Source organism: Eurosta solidaginis, chromosome 3, assembly GCF_040869045.1.
Source record: "Eurosta solidaginis isolate ZX-2024a chromosome 3, ASM4086904v1, whole genome shotgun sequence".
Lineage (NCBI taxonomy): Eukaryota > Metazoa > Arthropoda > Insecta > Diptera > Tephritidae > Eurosta > Eurosta solidaginis.
Window position 1 is genome coordinate 273,899,529 of NC_090321.1, and position 24,120 is coordinate 273,923,648.

The following is a 24,120-nucleotide window of genomic DNA, read 5'->3' on the forward strand; positions in this document are numbered from 1 at the left end:
TAAAGTTAACATTAGAAAACTGTCCAAAAAATTTACAAATTTAAATTTGTAAACCATTTTAAATGAGAAGTTCCAACTCAACACGCAATAAGTTCGCCCTTAAATTTTTTGATAAGCTTCGCTTTCTAAAACCTATGTAGAAACTCTTGTAGGAACTGTAAAACAGAAAATTCAGGAAGATTAAATTTTTAAATTTTTTATCTGAAAATTTGGTAAAGTTTTAAATGAAAGGGAATGAGTTGTGGAGTACTGGTATACTGCTTAAATATGATTTATGGAGTAAATTAGGAGTATTTAAGAAGTAAGCGAGTACTCACAACTAGTAGTACAATGATACGAAATAATCGAGTATTTCGTACTCGTTTATTTTTTCCAAGCCATAAGTAAATTATCGATATCTTCCCTCGATACTTGTCCCCGATACTGTACCAAGTGCCAATGGTCTACATGTTTAAGATCAACAAAGTTCAGTTCATTAGCACCGTAACCTGAGCATAATTTGAGATCGTCGGCGATGTGTATAAATTCGCATTTAACTTATTTTATTTCACTTATTTGGTTGGTTACTCCATAAAATTCCAAAACATTTTAACTTGTCTTCAATAGAGCTTTTTCGTTGCTATGTGAAATTTTGGTGGATGAAGTTAGCAGTTTTTGCAGCATCGTCGAAGATATACTGATATTGAAAATGGTCGAAAGCAGATTATGTCCATGCCTACTTTCAAAAATGTGAAAAAGAAATAACGATTTAGCAAATACTGATGAAGTGATGAAACTTGAAAACTGGATAAGAAAAACGTTACCCTAACTCGCTGGGGGTAAATCCAGTCTATAATGTACTTGTGTGTTGATGGCATTAAACGCGGTGGTGGTATGTCATTTTCGAAAGTCATGCTGATGATTGGCGAGACGCAGGTTTTTAGTAAAATAAGGAAGCAGGACGGCTTCAAGTATCTTGACTACAGGCAATAGGAAAGATATTTGGCGATAAGAGTCTCCTACTTTAGCTAGATCTCCAGGCTTTGGTAGCATTATACCCTCGCCATTTTTTATTTTACACGCATGACGAAAAAGAAGAACAGGTTGAGTAAGAGAGCTAGATATGTAAATCCATCATAGTCAAGGAAATATTATCCTGCCCTACTGCACTGGATGTTTTAGCAATTTCGACTGTTTTTTAACTTTTAACATGATAATAGGGGACGAGCTGTATTTATGTTTGTGTGAGCGTCTGATGGACCGTGAGTGCTATTTCATAGCTGCTTTAATATAGTCAGTATAATTTTAAAATGCGGCTTCCTTTAGTACTGTACACTATTTCTCCTTTATTTAGGAACTTTTATGAGTCACATATTGAAATTTAGTTTGGAACTCCTCAAATATATTTGTCAACCAAATAAAAAATCCATGAGAACTCTATCATTTGCCTTAAGAACTAAACGACAAAAGTTGTTAAACAGTTTTTTTTATATATTTTGATTTTCAGAGCTTTAAGGCCGTTAATGAAAGACAAAAACTAAGTTTTTCCTTGTTCTCCTACGCGTTTCGATGTTTTTACATCTTCTTAAGGGAGCCTGGTTTATTTAACATAAAACATAAACATGGGTGGTTGGAGTGATAGTTTATCATCCTTGATGATGCTACGGCTTTGGAGTACCAATTATTTTTAAATTTATTGTTTGATTTTATTATTTCAACGTCTAGGAAGGCTACTTTGTTTTCTTTCTCTTTTTCTATTGTAAATTGGATTTTATTATGTTGTCTGTCTAGAGTTTTTAGTATTTCTTCTGCGTCCTTGGTTTTTATTATTGCGAATATATCATCTACATACTTATTGATGTATTTGATATATATGTCCTTAGTTTTTAATCCGACAATGCTGCCGCCAAGAATCGTATAACAGAGTTTAGTAAAGATATATCGATTTTTGCTCAAGTTATCGTGTTGATGGCCGAGCGGAAGGACAGACGGTCGAATGTGTATAAAACTGGGCTTGGCTTTAAACCAATTTCGCCCTTTTTCACAGAAAACAGTTATTGTCCCATAATCTAAGCTCCTACCAAATTTCACAAGGATTGGTAAATTTTTGTTCGATTTATGGCATTAAAAGTATCCTAGACAAATTAAATGAAAAATGGCGGAACCATGCCCATTTTGAAATTTTATTTTATTTTTGTATTTTATTGCACCATATCATTACTGTAGTCAAATGTTGACAATCTAATATATAAATTTCCCCTGTCATGGTTTTTAAGGCTGAACTCCTCCGAAACGCCTGAACCGATTCTCATGAAATTTTGTCAGCATATTGGGTAGGTCTGAGAATCGGCCAACGTCTACCTTTTTTGTCGCTACGTGTCTAGCTCCTTCACATCAAAACGTGGACCCGGTACCCCTAGAATGTGTTTATACAATATGGATATCAAATGAAAACTGTTGATGAGTGCTATAGTACAGGATAATTTTCATACAACTGGGAGCCTAGGGTCTTGAGATATAGCCCAAAACGTGGACCCGGGTACCCTAGAATGTCTTTATACAATATGAATATCAAATGAAAGCTGTTGATGAGTGCTATAGTACAGGAAAATTTTCATACCCCTGGGTGACTAGTGTCTCGAGATATAGGCCAAAACGTGGTCCCGCGTTCCCCTAGAATTTGTGTATAAAATATGGATAACAAATGAAAGCTGTTGATGAGTGCTATAACACAGGATAATTTTCATACAACTGGGAGGCTAGGTTCTCGAGATATAGCCCAAAACGTGGACCCGGGTACCCCTAGAATGTGTTTATACAATACGTATATCAAATAAAAACTGTTGATGAGTGCAATAGTACAGGAAAATTTTCATACCCCTGGGTGACTAGTGTCTCGAGATATAGGCCAAAACGTGGTCCCGCGTTCCCCTAGAATTTGTTTATACAATATGGATATCAAATGAAAACTGTTGATGAGTGCTATAGTACAGGATAATTTTCATACAACTGGGAGCCTAGGGTCTTGAGATATAGCCCAAAACGTGGACCCGGGTACCCTAGAATGTCTTTATACAATATAAATATCAAATGAAAGCTGTTGATGAGTGCTATAGTACAGGAAAATTTTCATACCCCTGGGTGACTAGTGTCTCGAGATATAGGCCAAAACGTGGTCCCGAGTTCCCCTAGAATTTGTGTATAAAATATGGATAACAAATGAAAGCTGTTGATGAGTGCTATAACACAGGATAATTTTCATACAACTGGGAGGCTAGGTTCTCGAGATATAGCCCAAAACGTGGACCCGGGTACCCCTAGAATGTGTTTATACAATATGTATATCAAATAAGAACTGTTGATGAGTGCAATAGTACAGGAAAATCTTCATACCCCTGGGTGACTAGTGTCTCGAGATATAGGCCAAAACGTGGTCCCGCGTTCCCCTAGAATTTGTGTATAAAATATGTATAACAAATGAAAGCTGTTGATGAGTGCTATAACACAGGATAATTTTCATACAACTGGGAGGCTAGGTTCTCGAGATATAGCCCAAAACGTGGACCCGGGTACCCCTAGAATGTGTTTATACAATATGGATATCAAATGAAAGCTGTTGATGAGTGCTATAGTACAGGAAAATTTCCATACCCCTGGGTGACTAGTGTCTCGAGATATAGCCCAAAACGTGGACCCGGCTACCCCTAGATTGTGTTTACACAATATGGATATCAAATGAAAGCTGTTGATGAGTGCTATTATACAGGATAATTTTCATACAACTGGGAGGCTAGGGTTTTGAGATATAGCCCAAAACGTGGACCCGGGTACCCTAGAATGTCTTTATACAATATGGATATCAAATGAAAGCTGTTGATGAGTGCTATAGTACAGGGAAATTTTCATACCCCTGGGTGACTAGTGTCTCGAGATATAGCCCAAAACGTGGACCCGGCTACCCCTAGAATGTGTTTACACAGTATGGATATCAAATGAAAGCTGTTGATGAGTGCTATTACACAGGATAATTTTCATACAACTGGGAGGCTAGGGTCTCGAGATATAGCCCAAAACGTGGACCCGGGTACCCCTAGAAAGTGTTTATACAATATGGATATCAAATGAAAGCTGTTGATGAGTGCTATAGTACAGGAAAATTTCCATACCCCTAGGTGACTAGTGTCTCGAGATATAGCCCAAAACGTGGACCCGGGTACCCCTAGAATGTGTTTATACAATATGTATATCAAATTAAAACTGTTGACGAGTGCTATAGTACAGGATGATTTTCATACAACTGGGAGCCTAGGGTCTTGAGATATAGCCCAAAACGTGGACCCGGGTACCCTAGAATGTCTTTATACAATATGGATATCAAATGGAAGCTGTTGATGAGTGCTATAGTACAGGGAAATTTTCATACCCCTGGGTGACTAGTGTCTCGAGATATAGGCCAAAACGTGGTCCCGCGTTCCCCTAGAATTTGTTTATACAATATGGATAACAAATGAAAGCTGTTGATGAGTGATTTAATACAGGATAATTTTCATACAACTGGGAGGCCAAGGTCTCGAGATATAGCCCAAAACGTGGACCCGGGTACCCCTAGAATGTGTTTATAAAATATTGATATCAAATGAAAGCTGTTGATGAGTGCTTTAGTACAGCGTAGTTTTCATACCTATTGGTGACTAGGGTCTCGAGATATAGGCCAAAACGTGGACCCAGATACCGCTAGAATGTGTGTTTATTATGGATATCAAATGAAAGCTGTTGCTGAGGGCTCTGAAGTTAATTGTGATATTCGATTTAGTCGCATCAACCTGGCAAAACTGATAAATATGCATGCGAAGCCGAAATAAAGACATAGTATATAATACCCATATACTTATTTGCCTACGACGTATTAGATTTGCCTGAAATTTCGTATATAAATTTGCCTATATTAGTATTTACGATGCTTTTTTCCGGGAAGTATAATAGAGACGGACTGGGACTGGGATTAGAACTAGAACTGGGACTGAGACTGAGACTCGGAGTAGGACTGGAACAAAGTACATACCACCCTCTGGGACTGGCAATAAGAGATGAAGAAGAAGGAGAAAAACTTTAGAGAAGAGAAAAGAGAGAAGGAGACTGAGAAAGAGATAGAATGAGACGAAGATGAAGCGAAAAAGACGGAGGGAGGAGTGAATAAAGAGATTAGGAAAAAGTGTACAGTGGTAGGGCAGAGTTAGACGGAAAAAGCTTATTAAAATGTATGCAGATCGGCCAAATTTAGGGCAGAACAACGTCTGCCGGGTTTATTAAATTTTTTGTTAAAATTTGACTTAAAAAAGAAAATTTTTTTAAGTGGGCGTGGTCGTTCTCCGATTTTGCTAATTTTTATTAAGCATACATATAGTAATAGGAGTAACGTTCCTGCCAAATTTCATCATGATATCTTCAACGACTGCCAAATTACAGCTTGCAAAACTTTTAAATTACCATCTTTTAAAAGTGTGCGGTGCCACGCTCATTGTCAAAAATTTTTCTAATTTTTTATTCCCCGTCAGAAGTTCACCTCACCTACCAAGTTTTAGGTATGAGAATGTAATGTTCGGTTACACCCGAACTTAGCCTTCGTTACTTGTTTTTATTTGTTCCCCAAAACCTCGAAACACTGAAATATGAGCTGGTTTTAGGTTTTACAAAAAATTTTTTACTAAAATATTCGGGAAAAAATTTTTATCTGTTGCTCCATGTTTCCAAGACAATTAAAAAATTTGCGGGAAGTTAAATGTTTAATCGATTTAGACTTATGTTTTCTTCTTGGCGTAGTAATCAGTGTGGTGAAACTGAAAACATAAAGAAAAAAATCGTTCATTTGATGATTATGGAAAACCCTTGTGTATATAAATAGACAGTCCTTTTAAACTGGGTACCACACTAAGTTGCATTAGAAAAGGATTATTTTGAATTTGTATGGCAAGTTACATCTAATTTATGCTAATTTTTTTCTAACTACGCAATCAATCACACTAGTTACATTTATTTTTGAGTATAACTCATTTCACTTTGACATCGCAAATATTTCGACGTAATCCATCAAATTCCCCAGAAGTAAGTGACATGTATACAAAAAAAGGTTTTCTTTTTAAGTCCATGTATGTCTGAAGTAAGAAATACTTCAAATGTGCAGAGTTAACCCGAAATAACCCACGACTACCATATGGTAACGCAAAAGGTGTAGCTGTATTTCCACGAATTAAACCTAAAATGCACAACAATTCTAAAAATAGTTAACGTTAATTTATACACAATATCCGTGACTTTCCGAAAAACAAAGCCTTGGTCAGTCTGGGTTCAGAGAAGCTTTCGTACGCCAAATTTAAGTGAGAAGAAGAAAAGTTTAAAATTCCCGTTTTTTAATATGGCACGTCTGTAGGTACGCTATTATAGTAACAATTTTTAAGGGCATTTAAATAAAAACTATAAATCGCGGTAGCTAATGAGGTAAGTTATTATATTTAAGTAAATTTTTTGCTGGAGTTATTTAATTTCTAGTTCTTTTTTACATTTTCATTCGGCTAGGGTATAGTTTTTTTTTTTTTTTCGTATTTCATCGGATTTTCTATGCTAGGGTACAGTTTTCTATGCGTTTCAATGGCTTTTCTGTGTCTTTTTGTTAATTTATCTGATATAATCTGCAGGATTAAATACCACGACCTTCAGAGGTTTATCGTTGCAACAAATTCTTGATTACATTCATGCTATACCAATTATATCGAGCCTCCTATAGACGGAAACATATCCGGCGAAGATGATGCTGAAGACTATTGTGCTGGAATTCTTGATAACGTTTGCCCCGCTCAGCTAAAAGGTGGCTGTGAAGTAGTAAATGCTAGTAGATGGCGTTTCGCTTATCCGCTCTTGGCTTATCTCAATTTTTGTGGATATAATGCTATGGGAACAGTTCGTGAAAATAGAATTTCAGCAAGCTGTCCACTGGTGCATAATAAAGACTTCAATTCAATGGAATGAGGTTACTCGCAATCAATTGAGTTGAAAAGCACTGACATATTTTTGTTGAAATGGAAATATAACAATATTTTGTGCATGTTATCTACCAACTTCGGTGAAATTCCGAAATCAATGGCACATCGTTATTCGCAGGTACGTGGAGCCAAAATAAATGTACCTTGTCCTTGTGCGATCACGGAATACAACAAATATATGTGCGGAGTAGACGGATGAAAGTTGCAAAGTTAACGGACGAACAGCATGTATCGTAGGACTTTGTGTGAGGTGTTTTGCAAGTTACCATACCTAGCCATGATTTCGACCACCTATATTTTAGTTCAGAATATGTCTTTCTATTATACTTTTTTAAACTTATTATTTCCTTATTTACGATTTAATAAAAATGTTAAAAAACGTCTATTATTTGTGAAATAAAATTTAAAAAACCATGTCCGAAATAGTTCTTTCATTCGTCAAAAACCTGTACCCTAGACGACCCAGAATAACCATATGGTAACGCAAGTTTTCCTGATTTTCCGGAAAAGGGTAACAATGAATTAAAAAATGAACATCATTTTCGTGTTCAGGAGGTCAAAATCTATATGACAGCTTCTTTCCAACTAAATACAAAACAAAAAAAGTTATGGGAACTACCGGGTTAAACTGACTACCTGGCATTTAGGTAAGGGATATTTAGATATTGTTCATTTGAAATAATCTGAAGTCAAATAAAATATGCCTATCTAAAAAACGATGGATGGTAAATTAAGTCAGGGATCACTTGGCATAATATTGTTTTACAGAGTTACAAAAAATCTAAAAGTATTTCATATCTGTACATAGTAACATTCTGATTTTGAGGAAAAAATTATAAAAATTTCAGTGTAAATTTCCACAAATTTATTTGCTGCCGTATTTACGTCTCTGGAAAAAAGTGTTAGAAATTACAACCGGGACATTAATTAAGCCTTAAGTTTTTCCAATAAATAAGTTTTGATAAAATTGTTAGATTTAAACATTAATATTTGTTTATTTTCTTTCAGGTATCTTGGATACGGAAAAAAGATTACCACCTACTGACAGTGGGGTTAACCACGTATAGCAGCGATGAACGGTTTAGTGCCATGCAAATGAAGCATTCAGAGGTAAATAAATTCTTTAAAATTTTAAAATAAATTACTCTTAATACAATCCAGCTACTTTTCTAAGATCTCACCTTTACCTATATGACACTGTTTTAATTTTTCTTGGTTTCCAATCTTGAAAAAATGTCGAAACTTTACCGGAAAAACAAAGTAAAATAACAATTTACCCACATGCGAAGACGAGACCAATATTACACACAAAATAAATGAGCGAGACATGTTTTTTTTTTTTCATTTTGAAAACTTTATTTTCATCACATTTTTTCACAATAAAATAAATGAAAATAATGCAGGAAAATTATGGATTACTTATTGGCTTAAATTACTTCCCCGGCACCATGGTGGAATAACCAGCTGAAGCAAGCCGTCAATTGTCTCGCTCTAAATTCGTTTTTGTTCTGTCATTCGGCTATCTGAAAATTTTTCACCAATGTTGTCCCCGAAAAAGTGTTGATTTTTGCATTTTTCGGGAGTAAAATACGCCAATTTTAGTACTTTTTTCACATAACTATTAGGTGAATATCGATGGACCTTTACTAGATTTAATTACAGATATTCATCATTTAGGGTATCTTTGGATTTGGATTCCATAAGTAAGGCCTTGCTAAACTAATACTTCCATATTTTTGATATTATCATTATATATGTGTCTAAGCTTTGGTGATTCGACGGGCGAATAGTTTTTTTGTTGGTATATTATTTGTTATTAAAATGGGCTGTATATTATTTTATTTAGAGAGAGAGAGCTATGCGCCTGTTACACCTTGTATGTATTAATTTGGGCGAGCACTGGGGGCTCCAAGGTATTGGCTGCGGGTTAAGCCACCTTGTTCTGCTTTAAAAAAACCCCCGCATTGGGATAAAAAATTTAACTATGTCTTTAGAATATTTCCCTAACCGGTTGAGAATTACAAGCACACTCAATGGCTAATGGAACAAACGAACGAAATATGTTCACAGTTCAAGTCACTTAAACAATATGTTTAATTTGTTCCGAAAAAAAATTGACACATGTCTTTGTTGAAACAAACTATTTGCATTCACTTCATATTTAACCAAGGATCTTCTCCTATACAGTACTACTGAAAATTTTCGAAGAATGTTTTTCTCATTCCTACAAGAACCCTTGTCCTTTTACACCTTATTTTTAAAACAGTTCGCCTAAACAGTGGCGCTCTAAATATACAAAAAATTTTAACTCACTGTTGCTGTGTGGCCCTAAAAATCAGAACAATAAGGTGAGAGGAATGTTACACTTAACGATTGTAATTTAGAATATATAGATCCAGAGCTCGCTTCCGACCAGCATTTTATGGTGCTAGGCCGAATAACGCTGGGCTAGCCTATCCCCTGATATATTTTGGTAAATAATAACTTGATAACATAAGTAATACATCATGAATTCAACTGTCAAGAAATTTTGGGGGATTTTCTGATTAAGTTTGTTATTATATATTAGAAGAGCATATGTTTTTAATCACGACTCTCAACGACATCAATAAAGCAGTTGAACATGTCAATGAATTTTAAAGGACGGAAACACATTTAAGAGTATCATGATCACTTCCAAGTGTGACTGTAAAACTTTTCATCGAAACCGAAACCCATTTAAGTTCCACCAAAGGCTGAAAAGTATAAATAACTAAATAACTGACGAACATATGTACTTTATATGAATAACACATATTTCTTTTATGTACGGCTTTTCAATGAAAGTATCAACTGCAATTGAAATTTAGGTCAGTAACAGTGGCCAAATTGAATTTTTTATTTTTATTGGATCCTAAAAGTAATGTTAACTCGCACTGGTCCTTTGTATTCAATTTTGCATTTGCGTTAGGTGGCACTGATATGCTGAAAAAAGCAATTTCTGTAATGGTTTTCGTAGCAAGGTATTTATTTTTCTACTCCTATTTTTTCAAAGCGGGTAAACATTTTACCCTCTTCTGACCATCGAAAATACATCACTACCGTTTCAGGTAGCGTACATCTTCTGTCTTTTTTTATTTACTTCACCTGGTGATTTCACCATGCCCGGCACATTAATTATACTCAGTTGAGCAGAGCTCACAGAGTATATTAAGTTTGATTGGATAACGGTTGGTTGTACATATATAAAGGAATCGAGATAGATATAGACTTCCATATATCAAAATAATCAGGATCGAAAAAAAATTTGATTGAGCCATGTCCGTCCGTCCGTCCGTCCGTCCGTCCGTCCGTCCGTCCGTCCGTCCGTTAACACGATAACTTGAGTAAATTTTGAGGTATCTTGATGAAATTTGGTACGTAGGTTCCTGAGCACTCATCTCAGATCGCTATTTAAAATGAACGATATCGGACTATAACCACGCCCACTTTTTCGATATCGAAAATTTCGAAAAACCGAAAAAGTGCGATAACTCATTACAAAAGACAGATAAAGCGACGAAACTTGGTAGATGACGTTATGACGCAGAATAGAAAATTAGTAAGATTTTGGACAATGGGCGTGGCCCCGCCCACTTTTACAAGAAGGTAATTTAAAAGTTTTGCAAGCTGTAATTTGGCAGTCGTTGAAGATATCATGATGAAATTTGGCAGGAACGTTACTACTATTACTCTATATGTGCTAAATAAAAATTAGCAAAATTGGATTAAGAACACGCCCACTTTTTAAAAAAAATTTTTTTAAATTCAAATTTTAACAAAAAATTTAATATCTTTACTGTATATAAGTAAATTAAGTCAAAATTCAACTCCAGTAATGATATGATGCAACAAAATACAAAAATAAAAGAAAATTTCAAAATGGGCGTGGCTCCGCCCATTTTCATTTAGTTTGTCTAGAATACTTTTATTGCCATAAGTCGAACAAAAATTTACCAATCCTTCTCAAATTTGGTAGGAGCATAGATTCTATGACGGTAACTGTTCTCTGTGAAAATGAGCGAAATCTGTGGAAGCCACGCCCAGTTTTTATACACAGTCCACCGTCTGTCCTTCCGCTCGGCCATTAACACAATAACTTCAGCAAAATCCGATATATGTTTACTAAACTTAGCCCACGTACTTACCTGAGCTCACTTTTTCTTGGTATAAAAAATGGGCGAAATCTGACCATAACCACGCCCACTTTATCGATGTCGAAAATTACGAAAAATGAAAAAAATGCCATAATTCTATACCAAATACGAAAAAAGGGATGAAACATTGTAACTGGATTGGTTTGTTGACGCAAAATATAACTTTGGAAAAATCTTTGTAAAATGGGTGTGACACCTACCATATTAAGTAGAAGAAAATGAAAAAGTTCTACAAGGCGAAATCAACAGCCCTTGGAATCTTGGCAGGAATACTGTTAGTGGTATTGCATATATAAATAAATTAGCAGTACCCGACAGATGATTTTCTGGATCACCTGGTCCACATTTTGATGGATATCACGAAAACGCCTTCACATATACATCTAAGGGCCACTCGCTTTTAAAACCCTCATTAATACCTTTAATTTGATATCCATATCGTACAAAAACATACCAGAGTCACCCCTGTCCCACCCTAATGGCGATATCTCGAAAAGGCGTCCACCTATAGAACTAATGCCCCCTCTCTCTTAAAATGCTCAGTAACACCTTTCGTTTGATACCCATATCGTACAAACATTCTAGAGTAACCCCTGGCCCACCCTAATGGCGATATCTCGAAAAGGCGTCCACCTATAGACCTAGTGTCCACTCCCTCTTAAAATGCTCAGTAACACCTTTCGTTTGATACCCATATCGTACAAACATTCTAGAGTCACCCCTGGCCCACCCTAATGGCAATATCTCGAAAAGGCGTCCACCTATAGACCTAATGCCCACTCCCTCTTAAAATGCTCAGTAACAGCTTTCGTTTGATACCCATATCGTACAAACATTCTAGAGTCACACCTGGCCCACCCTAATGGCGATATTTCGAAAAGGCGTCCACCTATAGAACTAAGGATTACTCCCTTTTAAAATACTCATTACCACCTTTCATTTGATACCCATATCGTACAAACACATTCTAGAGTCACCCTGGCCCACCCTAATGGCGATATCTCGAAAAGGCGTCCACCTATAGACCTAATGTCCACTCCCTCTTAAAATGCTCAATAACACCTTTCGTTTGATACCCATATCGTACAAACATTCTAGAGTCACCCCTGGCCCACCCTAATGGCGATATCTCGAAAAGGCGTCCACCTATAGACCTAATGTACACTCCCTCTTAAAATGCTCAGTAACACCTTTCGTTTGATACCCATATCATACAAACATTCTAGAGTCACCCCTGTCCCACCCTAATGGCGATATCTCGAAAAGGCGTCCACCTATAGACCTAATGCCCACTCCCTCTTAAAATGCTCAGTAACACCTTTCGTTTGATACCCATATCGTACAAACATTCTAGAGTCACACCTGGCCCACCCTAATGGCGATATCTCGAAAAGGCGTCCACCTATAGAACTAAGGATTACTCCCTTTTAAAATACTCATTACCACCTTTCATTTGATACCCATATCGTACAAACACATTCTAGAGTCACCCTGGCCCACCCTAATGGCGATATCTCGAAAAGGCGTCCACCTATAGATCTAATGCCCACTCCCTCTTAAAATGCTCAGTAACACCTTTCGTTTGATACCCATACCGTACAAACATTCTAGAGTCACCCTTGGTCCAGCTTTATGGCGATATCTCGAAAAGGCGTCCACCTATAGAACTAAGGATTACTCCCTTTTAAAATACTCATTACCACCTTTCATTTGATACCCATATCGTACAAACACATTCTAGAGTCACCCTGGCCCACTCTAATGGCGATATCTCGAAAAGGCGTCCACCTATAGACCTAATGCCCTCTCCCTCTTAAAATGCTCAGTAACACCTTTCTTTTGATGCACATATCGTACAAACACATTCTAGAGTCACCCCTGGCCCACCCTTATGACGATATCTCGAAAAGGCGTCCACCTATAGACCTCATGCCCACTCCCTCTTAAAATGCTCAGTAACACCTTTCGTTTGATACCCATACCGTACAAACATTCTAGAGTCACCCCCGGCCCACCCTAATGGCGATATCTCGAAAAGGCGTCCACCTATAGACCTAATGCCCACTCCCTCTTAAAATGCTCAGTAACACCTTTCGTTTGATACCCATATCGTACAAATATTCTAGAGTCACCCTTGGTCCACCTTTATGGCGATATCTCGAAAAGGCGTCCACCTATAGAACTAAGGATTACTCCCTTTTAAAATACTCCTTACCACCTTTCATTTGATACCCATATCGTACAAACACATTCTAGAGTCACCCCTGGCCCACCCTAATGGCGATATCTCGAAAAGGCGTCCACTTATAGACCTAATGCCCTCTCCCTCTTAAAATGCTCAGTAACACCTTTCGTTTGATACCCATATCGTACAAACATTCTAGAGTCACCCCTGGCCCACCCTAATGGCGATATCTCGAAAGGGCGTCCACCTATAGACCTAATGCCCACTCCCTCTTAAAATGCTCAGTAACACCTTTCTTTTGATGCACATATCGTACAAACACATTCTAGAGTCACCCCTGGCCCACCCTTATGACGATATCTCGAAAAGGCGTCCACCTATAGACCTCATGCCCACTCCCTCTTAAAATGCTCAGTAACACCTTTCGTTTGATACCCATACCGTACAAACATTCTAGAGTCACCCCTGGCCCACCCTAATGGCGATATCTCGAAAAGGCGTCCACCTATAGACCTAATGCCCACTCCCTCTTAAAATGCTCAGTAACACCTTTCATTTGATTCCCATATCGTACAAACACATTCTAGAGACACCCCTGGTCCACCTTTATGGCGATATCTCGAAACGGCGTCCACCTATGGAACTAAGGATCACTCCTTTTCAAAATACTCATTAACAGCTTTCATTTGATACCCATATCGTACAAACACATTATAGAATCACCCCTGGTCCACCTTAATGGGACATCTCGAAAAGGCGTCCACCGATAGACCTAAGGCCCACTCCCTCTTAAAATGCTCAGTAACACCTTTCATTTGATACCCATATCGTACAAACAAATTCTAGAGTCAGCCCTGGTCTACCTTTATGGCGATATCCCTAAATGGCGTTCATCCATAGAACTATGGCCTATTCTCTCTTAAAATACTCTTTAATACCTTTCATTTGATACACATGTTATACAACCACATTCCAGGGTTACCCCAGATTGATTTTCCTTATTTTGTCTCCATAGCTCTCAACTGAGTATGTTATGTTCGGTTACACCCGAACTTAGCCTTCCTTACTTGTTTTCGTTTCGTATTTGTGCACAAATTTTAAATAAAGAATACTAATTTTTCGTTTGTCAAAAAATAGCCGAATTTCTAATTAGATTGTAGTTTTCTTGTATTTTCTTTGTTTTTTGGAGTATAAATATTTTTCTCACTTTCTTCAGTTCTGAAGCTGTATTAGAAGGGAGTGCGACAAAAAATTAAAAAAAAATAAAATAAAAAATACACGAAAATAAAACAGTGTCATGTAATTACTTGATATACTCTTCATATTTTCTTAATATATAAAAACACGTGTCACAACATTTTTGGCCGCGATGGACTCCGAAACTACTGAACCGATTTTGAATTAGTTTTACACCCCATGTGTAGTCTGATCTAACTTGATAGATAGGATAGGTTATATCTCAGTTTATAGTCGGAATATTATGGCTGAGCTCAGGCCAAGGGGGTCACTGCTGGCGGACAGTGAACGGCCTATTAATTAGGTTAGCTGCGAATATCAAATAAGTAGCCCTCGACCAAGAGCGGCTGGTGAAGAGGGTTTGGCTTAAAAGGCCTAAAGCACCCTGAGAACCTCCAGTGGCAGGGCGAGTAGATGCCGCCCTGAATTAAGCATCCACAGCCTAGTACGTGGTTGCTTCGAGGGAATACCTACCCAAGATAGGGAGGCAATTATACGACGTGGGATACATTCAGTAAGGTAAAGAGGTAAATTATTTGTAAATTTAAGGTGATTGTCACATTAAGACTGAGCCCAGTAAGGTCTTAGTTAAGGTATACTGGAATCAACGACTCGGATATGTTTGTTAAGGGCTGGCGAATGTGGCATTCGGAAATCTCAGTACACGGCTTGACACACCGTCGAAATGACTTTCCGGTTAATTTCCCATTCGTCTCCGTCCCGTTAAATCCTTGGCAGGCCTTGGGGTACGTTCAAAGTCCGTCATCATTAAGTTGGTGGTGCAGGTTCGGTTGAGATCCTCCCGATTAATACTGATCTGGCTCTGAACGCAGTCTTCATGAGGGACTGCGCCAACCTTCACGTGGCCTCCCTGCCTTCGCATAGACAACCACGGGATCTATATATGTAACTGCACACTCGGACCAAGATAGCGGCCTCAAGTGGGGACCCAATTAAATAAATGATGAGCAACAACAATACTAAAATAAAAAACCAAACACAGGAGAATGAAATGGCGTTCAATCCATTTGTAGGAAGGAAGCTAGCTCGCTCTCCAGAAGGGCGTGGCCCATCGGCTGGGGGCCTTAACAATTCGTCGCAAGTGGTAACGAAACCCAAAGGAGCGGAGGCCGAAAGCAAGCAAGGAGCGTTGTCGCCGAGTGCTACACCGAAGCTTTGCAAAAAGAACTCCGACAGCAAGGCTCAAACGGGTACACCATTATTAAGTGAGCTAATTAAGCAGGCGTCAGCTGCGTTAAATCAGCAAAACCCCCCTGGAGAAAAAAAATGACCAAGCTAGGCAAGGCGATTGAGGACTTGATGCAGTTCTTCATAGGGCGTAATAATATACACGCGGAAATCAAGCGCTTGGCCTCCGTAATAAAAGTGCTGTACATCGAGTCGGTCCTAGAGGTAAAGAATTTAGAACATAAATTGCGTGCAAGCGAATGTGCCAAGGATAGAAATCCATCACCCCCAAGAAAGCGACCGAGGAATAATTCGTACTCGACCAAGGAGAATAACGTGGTAAAACCCACTACTACACTAAAAGACGTCTTGCTACGGCACGTGGGTGGTCACAAACGACGGCAAGAAACGCAAGAGAAGACGGAGCGGAAAGAGGAAACTGCACCCCAAAAGACGAGAGAGTGGCAGTTAGCTAAAAAGAAGAGCAAGAAAAAAGCACATAAGGCTAGGCCGGATGCAGTCATCATTTCCAAGGCGGGGGATGCGACGTACGCCGACATATTGCGTAAAGTGAGAAGATGCGACGAATTAAAATCCCTGGGTGATGACGTCAAAACGATTAGAAGAACCGCGAAAGGAGAGCTGTTACTAGAGCTGAAAAAATCGCAAGATGGGAAAACAAGCGCGTACCAAGCAGAAATTGAAGCGGTACTAAAGGACTCGGCTAAAGTTATAACAAAGTCCCAAATGGTCACGCTACAGTGCAGAGATCTCGATGAGATTACTACGCCCGAGGAGATTTGCAACGCCCTTCACCAGCAATGCAACATCAAACTTCCAGATGTGGCTGCCATAAAAAGCATACGCACAGGGTACAGTGGCACGAAGTCGGCACTTATAATCCTTACAGCGGATGATGCCAAGGCGGTTCTTAATACGCAAAGAATCCGGGTAGGATGGGTTTCCTGCCGAATTAGAGAGCTCAAGCAAGAGAAACGCTGTTATAGGTGCTGGGGCTACGGGCATATAGCTCAGAAATGTAAAGAGACTGTAGATAGGTCTAGCCTATGCAGGAAATGCGGCCAGGAAGGTCATAAGGCTGCAAGTTGCGAAAACGCGCCGAAATGCGCGCTTTGTGGGGGACAACATTCAGCAGGCAGTTTTAAATGCCCACAACGAGAGGGCAGCAAAATGACTGTCTCATGAGGGTATTGCAGCTCAATTTAAACCATTGCGAGGCAGCCCAAGAGCTATTATCCCAAACAGTCTATGAAGGAGGATATGACATAGTGGTACTCTCTGAACAATACAAAAATCGCCAGGAGCAGGGTTGGCTCTCAGATTCAGCAGGGAAAGCCTCAATTTGGGCACCAGGGAAATTTCTCCCACAGGAAATTATGACGCCAACGGTAGCAGGATTCACGTGGGCAAAAATCAACCGTATATACGTCTTCAGTTGCTATGCCCTTCAGAGCATGACCATCGCTGAGTTCGAAGACATGATATACGGGATCACTATTGAAGCACACCCGCTTTTAGTGTGTGAAGACTTCAATGCATGGTCATCTATGTGGGGAAGTAGACGAACCAACGAAAGAGGGAGAGTTCTCCTCGAAAGCCTTACCTCTTTGAGGCTAGAACTCCTAAATGAACCAGGGATATATACCTTCGAAACAGGTACCAGACGATCCATTATAGAGATCACCTTCGCTAGCAGCGAAACAGCAAGACGAGCAAAATGGTCCATAAGCAACGTCTACACATACAGCGACCATAATGCTATTAGCGTAGAGCTGCTCGAAACTCCACGAACGGTAGCAGGAAGACATCGACAAAGTAGGAAATGGAAACAGCACCTTTTCGACCCACAAATATTTGACATTATCTGGAAGGGCGCCATAGTACGAGAATCGCATGCGGAAGACCATTCGTTTCAAATCACTAAGTTGCTATGTATGGCATGTGATGCTGCCATGCCCAGAAGTCGCGGAAAAGCACAGCGCACTCCGGTATATTGGTGGAATGAGGAAATTGCGGAAGAGCGTAGAAAATGTCACAAAGCACGAAGAATAGCGCAGAGGGCACGCTCATCACAACGATATGCGGAGCTACAAAGCACCTATGTCGCACAAAGAAAGGCACTTAAAAATGCCATAGAAAAGAGCAAGAAGTTATGTTTAGGGAACTGCTGGATAATGTCGACCTAGATCCTTGGGGATCAGCCTAAAGGACTGTGATGGCCAAAGTTAAAGGACCGATATCACATCAACCTACGTGCCCGATACTGATGAATATTATTGTTGAAACACTTTTCCCGGCGCAAGATCGCTGGACTTATCCAAGCGAGGATCTAGAAAGTACGGAAATTCCGCAAATTACAGAGCAAGAGGTGCTGGGTGCTGCAAAAAGAGTTGCTGATAACAAATCCCCAGGACCCGACGAAGTCGCAAACATAGCCCTTAAAGCCGCGATCACAACTAGGGCTACATTATTAACTGATCTTTTTAATGCCTGTATGCAAGAAGGCGTGCTCCCTCGCCAGTGGAAACGACCAAGACTTGTCCTATTGCTGAAAAAACAGCCGGACCAACCATCCTCATATAGGCCACTTTGTATGCTGGATTCCCTAGGGAAGATTTTCGAGCGTATAATTAGTGAGCGCCTACAGCTGACTCTAGAAAGACCAGGTGGCTTATCGAATAGTCAATATGGATTTCGAAAATCAAGATCCACCGTAGATGCAATTCAAACAGTCGTCAATATAGCTAGAGAAGCTATCTCTGGAGGCCAAATTAAAGGGAGGTTCTGTGCACTGATTATGTTGGACATCAAGAATGCTTTTAACACTGCGAACTGGATGCAGATAATGGCAGCGCTGCAAAGCTTCGGCACTCCAGCTTACCTACGCAGAATAATAGGTAGCTATCTTAAAGACAGAGTACTTCTTTTTGACACGGATCAAGGAGCAAAAGAGTACAAAATCACAGGAGGCGTCCCACAGGGATCTGTTCTCGGTCCAGCGCTTTGGAATGTAATGTATGACGGGGGGGGACGCCAGCAATACTAGACACATTCGCACAACACTCGACTCTACTATGCTGAATTCAAACACCTTAAAGGCTGCCTGGCTGCCTAAAAAAATCGTTATATTAGTGTTTTGGCCTGTACTATCCTGGAGCAATGTGGCCGCTCTCTGTGTGGCATAGACATCCGCCTGCGGGGAAGACTTTAGATTCCTTATATATTTTCGAGCCATCTGTGGAGATTGTCATGTCACTTCCCCTGCTTAAGCCCTCCTTCCTTTGTTCATTTGAATTATGTCTTACGTTCTACGCCTGGAAGTAAAAAGCTGCTGTAATATCGTCGATGTAGGACGTTACGTCAGTTATTATTACGTTTTAATCGTCCCCTTGACATGTCACCTAAAATGGTTGTGTGCACGTATTTGGTTGATTTACATATGTTAGATTCTCTTATTCGTAGAACAATTTTTGCCGCCAATTCCTGCACAAACACTTGCGGAAGCATCAAGAGAAAAAGCATGTTCAACCCTTGACTAGGTAATCTGGTCTCTGCGCCAGAATTTCCCAGGCATCCTAACCTTCGCACCATCCCAACCCTATGTTTATTGCTATTTTTATATGGCACTTTCCACTAAACAAAAATTCCATGTGTCAGTGTCGGTCGAGTGACTGTGTAGTCCATGCCAATTATGATATCCGGTGATAGACCGCAGATCCTCCCGAAAGCTCTTTTGCGGGATTAGTATACTACCAGAGCTTTCTCACCTTACCGTAGTATCATACCAGGATGGTAAAGTTACTCATTTCCATTGTGAGCCCTTCAAAAATTCTCTGATTTTCTCGACGTCGGTTGTTTCTTCGCTGCTACTTCTCTGGACTTCCGACTTTTTCTAGTAATAGTGGGCATATTAGGGACCCAAGTTTTTTTTACTTCAGTTAGCTTGTATTGCCCCGTATTCTGCTCGCTTCCTTTTAAATGCCCGCTTTGCTCAGCAGCAGTTGAGTGACTAAAGTCATTCGCGCTGTATCTTTTTCTTAATCCCCTTGTGGTCCTAAAGATAGCTTCCTCCGTTGTGAGGCCTCTAAAAAAACAGCATCAAGTGCAAATATAGCCGCAGCAACCTTCCACTGGTTGAAAAGTGTGAAATTTAATAGCCGCATGTATCTATTGACTGCCATCGCAGAAGTAAGCCCCCTTTATATAAAGATGAATACAGATAACTCGATGCAGTCGTTGTGACCCGAATAAAAATTACTGCTATTTTTCCTTTACAAATACACTAATACATATGCAACAGAACGCGCAATACTTACCACATACATGATTTCGTGAGTGATGTGCAGTTACGTCACGAGTGCAATGAATGTTGCATTGCACATGTGGTCAGTACCGTTGACCGCAGAGATGAAACGTGACTGGCATTAATAAAAAGTGGTACATGAAACCATTAGGGGCTGAAGTGAGTGAAAGAATGAACGTAATACCAGAAGAGATTTCGTAATCAGGAGTCCCGCATGTGCCAAGCCGCATAAATGTTTTTGTAAAGCGTTCGTGTTAATGTCAATGTGAATGTACTATACCAATTCACTCACAGCACATTGACACTTCGTTGCAGCAATGCCAGCTAAGCCTGCAAAAAAAATGGTGAAAGTTATAAAAAACTACTATTCAAAAGTGTTGGTAGTTTGTGATGTAAACTTAAACGATTCGATTGAAAACAAGTAAGGAAGTCTAAGATCGAACGAAGCCGAACGTTATATACTCAGCATGGGCCGTCAAAAAGAAGTATCATGAACATTAAATGATATGAAAGCTGAAATTTTCTACTCATCACATGAAAATATTGTTTGCTGTAAGCAACCGTAAAACAGTTACTGTCATAGAAAAAATATTCTTACCAAATTTCGTTAAGATTTTCCGCTTTCTGCTGGACTTTTTCATTCAAAGGTTTTTGTGCGTACCAGAACCATCACCAGAATTTTTTGAATTTTCGCACTTTGCGCTAAAATATCTATAATGTTAATATGCAGCTCATAAAACTACGATGATAAAAATTTTAAACAACTTTTTTTTTTCGTTAACAAATTTTCATCAGTTTTAAATATAATACTAAGAACCCTTATTCTGCAAAATTGCAAAGTGATACTCATGGCTTTTAACTACGGCTTGCCAAACTTTTAAATTCCCTTCTTACAAATATAGGCAGAGCTATGCTTACTTTCCAATATTTTATTAAATTTCTATTTCTCGTCAAAAAGTCAATTTTTGTATTAAGCTGCGTCACTATATCGGTATTTGGTAATGAAGTATCATATTTTTGCCAATTTCCGAAATTCTCCATATCGAAAAATTAGCCGTGGTTAGCGTGCAATTTCGCCCATTTTAAACAAATGTCTTCTACACCCAGATAAGTCAGTATATCAAATTCTTATAAGATGTTATAATTTTTACTCCAGTTTCGAATGGACGGACATGGGTGAATCAGAGTTGCTTTCAATGCTTATAACTTTAACATAACAAATAATGTATACCGTTATCTAATCAAAGTTATTATACTCTTGTGTACAAGCACATGTTGGGTATAAAAACCGATTCGTGTTTTTAAGTTCTTTCAAAAGTAATTTTAGGAGGTACACACAGTTCTTGGAGCATCTTCAGCTTTAAAGCCAATTTTACTTGGTACTTCTTCACTAAAGACGCCAGATTTTTTTTACAGATATTGCTTTGTATACCTATCGTGTCAGTAATCGATGGTGGAGATCACTTCTCTTTTATCTATAACCGGTGTTTGCGGTTGCTAGTCCAGATTATCAGTAGCAGCGAAAAATATGATCTGCTAATACTTCAGATCTGTATATGAATAGAAAAGAGAGCAAAGCCGTAGCTTAAAAAAGTATAAGAATTTCTTATACTCCGCTATAAGTTACGTCCTGTTTTAGAGTGGAACAAATAAAGAAATAAAGACTCCAAACAAAATTCTATTTATAGTAGAGAGAGATCAAATAAAAAAATGTATTTGCTATTTGCTCCGTTGGGCATTGTTATAGAAAACTTTGTCTTTTCTCTTGTGTTAGTTGTTGGAGTTGATGTTGTTTTACTCTTGCGGTTTTGTCTGTTGATATTTAAATTGTTGATGAAGTTCCTTTCTTTTGTCGTTATTATTGCACTGTGATCCTGACATCTGTTCCAAGTTCTGCATAAGAATACCCAAAGAAGCAGGTTGGCTTGAACTTATCGGTAAATAAAATTTGTTTGACATATACTAGAAATTTTCTAGCTTAATTGCTGCCTCGCCATGTGACGACTGTGCTGCTCCTAGTAGCAGTAGCCTTGACCGCACGCGAGCAGTACTAGAATAGAACGTGCACAATCGTTCATTCCTTCAAATCAATCTGCTATTACTGACGAGACCTACCAAACCAGTGATGATATAAGGCGGTTGGGAGTTAGTTTGCAACTCGAGATCATAAAATCGTCTCTCTTTAGAGATATGAGAAACTGGGGAGCCTCACTTCATAAAGTTCGCACAAGATCTTACAAATTATGCAGCCCTATGCTTCTGTCCACGCCTTCTTCCTCCTTTGATTTTTCAAAATGGGATTGGAACGTCTACCAACGATTCATTTAGTACTGCACCCTTCTTTACCAACTCATCGGTGCGGCCTGAATGAAGTCTCTTCAGTATTTTTATGCATCCTAGGATACTTCTTGATGAAGTACTGTTTGAGATTATTTTCTTGATCGCTGCCTGACATTCATTATGTATTTATTGACGTGACAGACGCACGCTTCCTCAAGGATTTTTGGTACCTTATTCGTGTCAACAATTTCTGCCTAAAAGACACTGCAGTGATATGGCAGCCTTTCGGATCTACCTAATTCTGCATCGACAAAGTAAACAGCAGACCTGCCTCCTTTCGTATACACGTGCATAATATGTTCTGCAATTTCCTTACCATTGCTGAAGCTCTATTAAGTCGCCAAAAAATATCCCTCAAAACTCAGGAACGAAACCATGTAGTTTCTTCGACCTATATATATTAGATAGCGCTTTACTGATAAGACCATAAGGCCTGTACTGGACGTGCTTCAACACATCAAGCATTGTGGCGGTTGCCAACTCTATATATTTAACAGTTAGGTAAAGGGTGGGCTAGCAAAATAAAGGCTAAGCTAACCTTGGTTTAACGACCCACGTAATTCTAGATTCACAAAGGCTAAATTCTCAACTTTTCTTGCAACTTAAACCTATTGCAATGAAGTTAGATATGGCTTGTATTCCTATGAGCGGAGTTTCTAATTTATGTTAAATTAATTTTATACACTAAATTTATTACTGTGGTCAAATTTGGCTCGACAAACTTTCAAGAATTTAGATTTGATAACTTTTTAGAGTTAAGTGTGATGTCCCATCCTTCTATCGGAGCTAAAATATCAAGTGCATATTTTCTTTTTTAAAGTGTTATTAGCTCTTAAAATTCAAACAAAATTTTTGTTTTTAAATTTACTTTTTTTTTTAGTTGCACTGGATTGTTACATCAGTGCTTTTGTAATACCGAAAGTCCATTTTCACTGATTGTGTTACTGCGTACATCTTAATCAACTGAAACTGTACTTTTTATTTCCCTTTTTTTCATCTCGTCATCGCTATTTCCCTTTTTGTTTCTACTTTCATGACACAACTAACATTTCTACAATCAACAAAAACTTGTCCAAACTTTACTACTTTATACGCTGCTTATTCACCCTAACACTCGATTGTATAATTCAATTTGGAATGTGTGGCACGCCACAGGATTGGACGCTGCAAATAAAATTCGTGCAACTACGTGATGCTGGCGTCTACGAATGTCAAGTGTCAACCCATCCGCCCACATCTATATTTCTGCATTTGAATGTTGTCGGTAAGTAACGCACATTTACGATTTTATATATATTTTTAAGTATATATATAAGCATACATATAAGTATATATATATGGGGTATTCCATTCCATTTCGACCAATTTTGAACCCGACCCCTTTAGAATTGGCAGAAAGTTTTTCTTCTTTTTCTAGCTTACGAAAGACGTTTTTCAGAATTTTTTCAAATTTTTTCATCCAACTCAAAAAAGGTTATGAATTTAAAAAAAAACACCGTTTTTGTTTTCAAAATGCTATAACTTTTTCAAAAATTTACCGTTTGGGATTTTTTTTTTTAAATTTGTTTTTAAATGTACTTTTTTAAAAAGGCGAAATTCGAAAAATCTCGAAAAACTGAAATATTACAAAAAAAAACTTTAAAAATTTTTTTTGAA

The 24,120-nt window shown here is 38.5% G+C and overlaps 1 protein-coding gene across 7 annotated transcripts in view; it reads left to right on the forward strand.

Annotated features, from left to right (window-relative positions):
* The window catches only part of dpr13 (defective proboscis extension response 13), a 345,469-nt gene that overhangs the window by 286,900 nt on the left and 34,449 nt on the right, over window positions 1-24,120 (forward strand). For all 7 annotated transcript variants that reach the window (XM_067776528.1, XM_067776524.1, XM_067776523.1 and 4 more), the window contains exons 5-6: window positions 8,025-8,126; window positions 23,620-23,728. In XM_067776528.1, coding sequence (XP_067632629.1) covers window positions 8,025-8,126; window positions 23,620-23,728 — 211 coding nt within the window. The remainder of the gene's footprint in view (window positions 1-8,024; window positions 8,127-23,619; window positions 23,729-24,120) is intronic.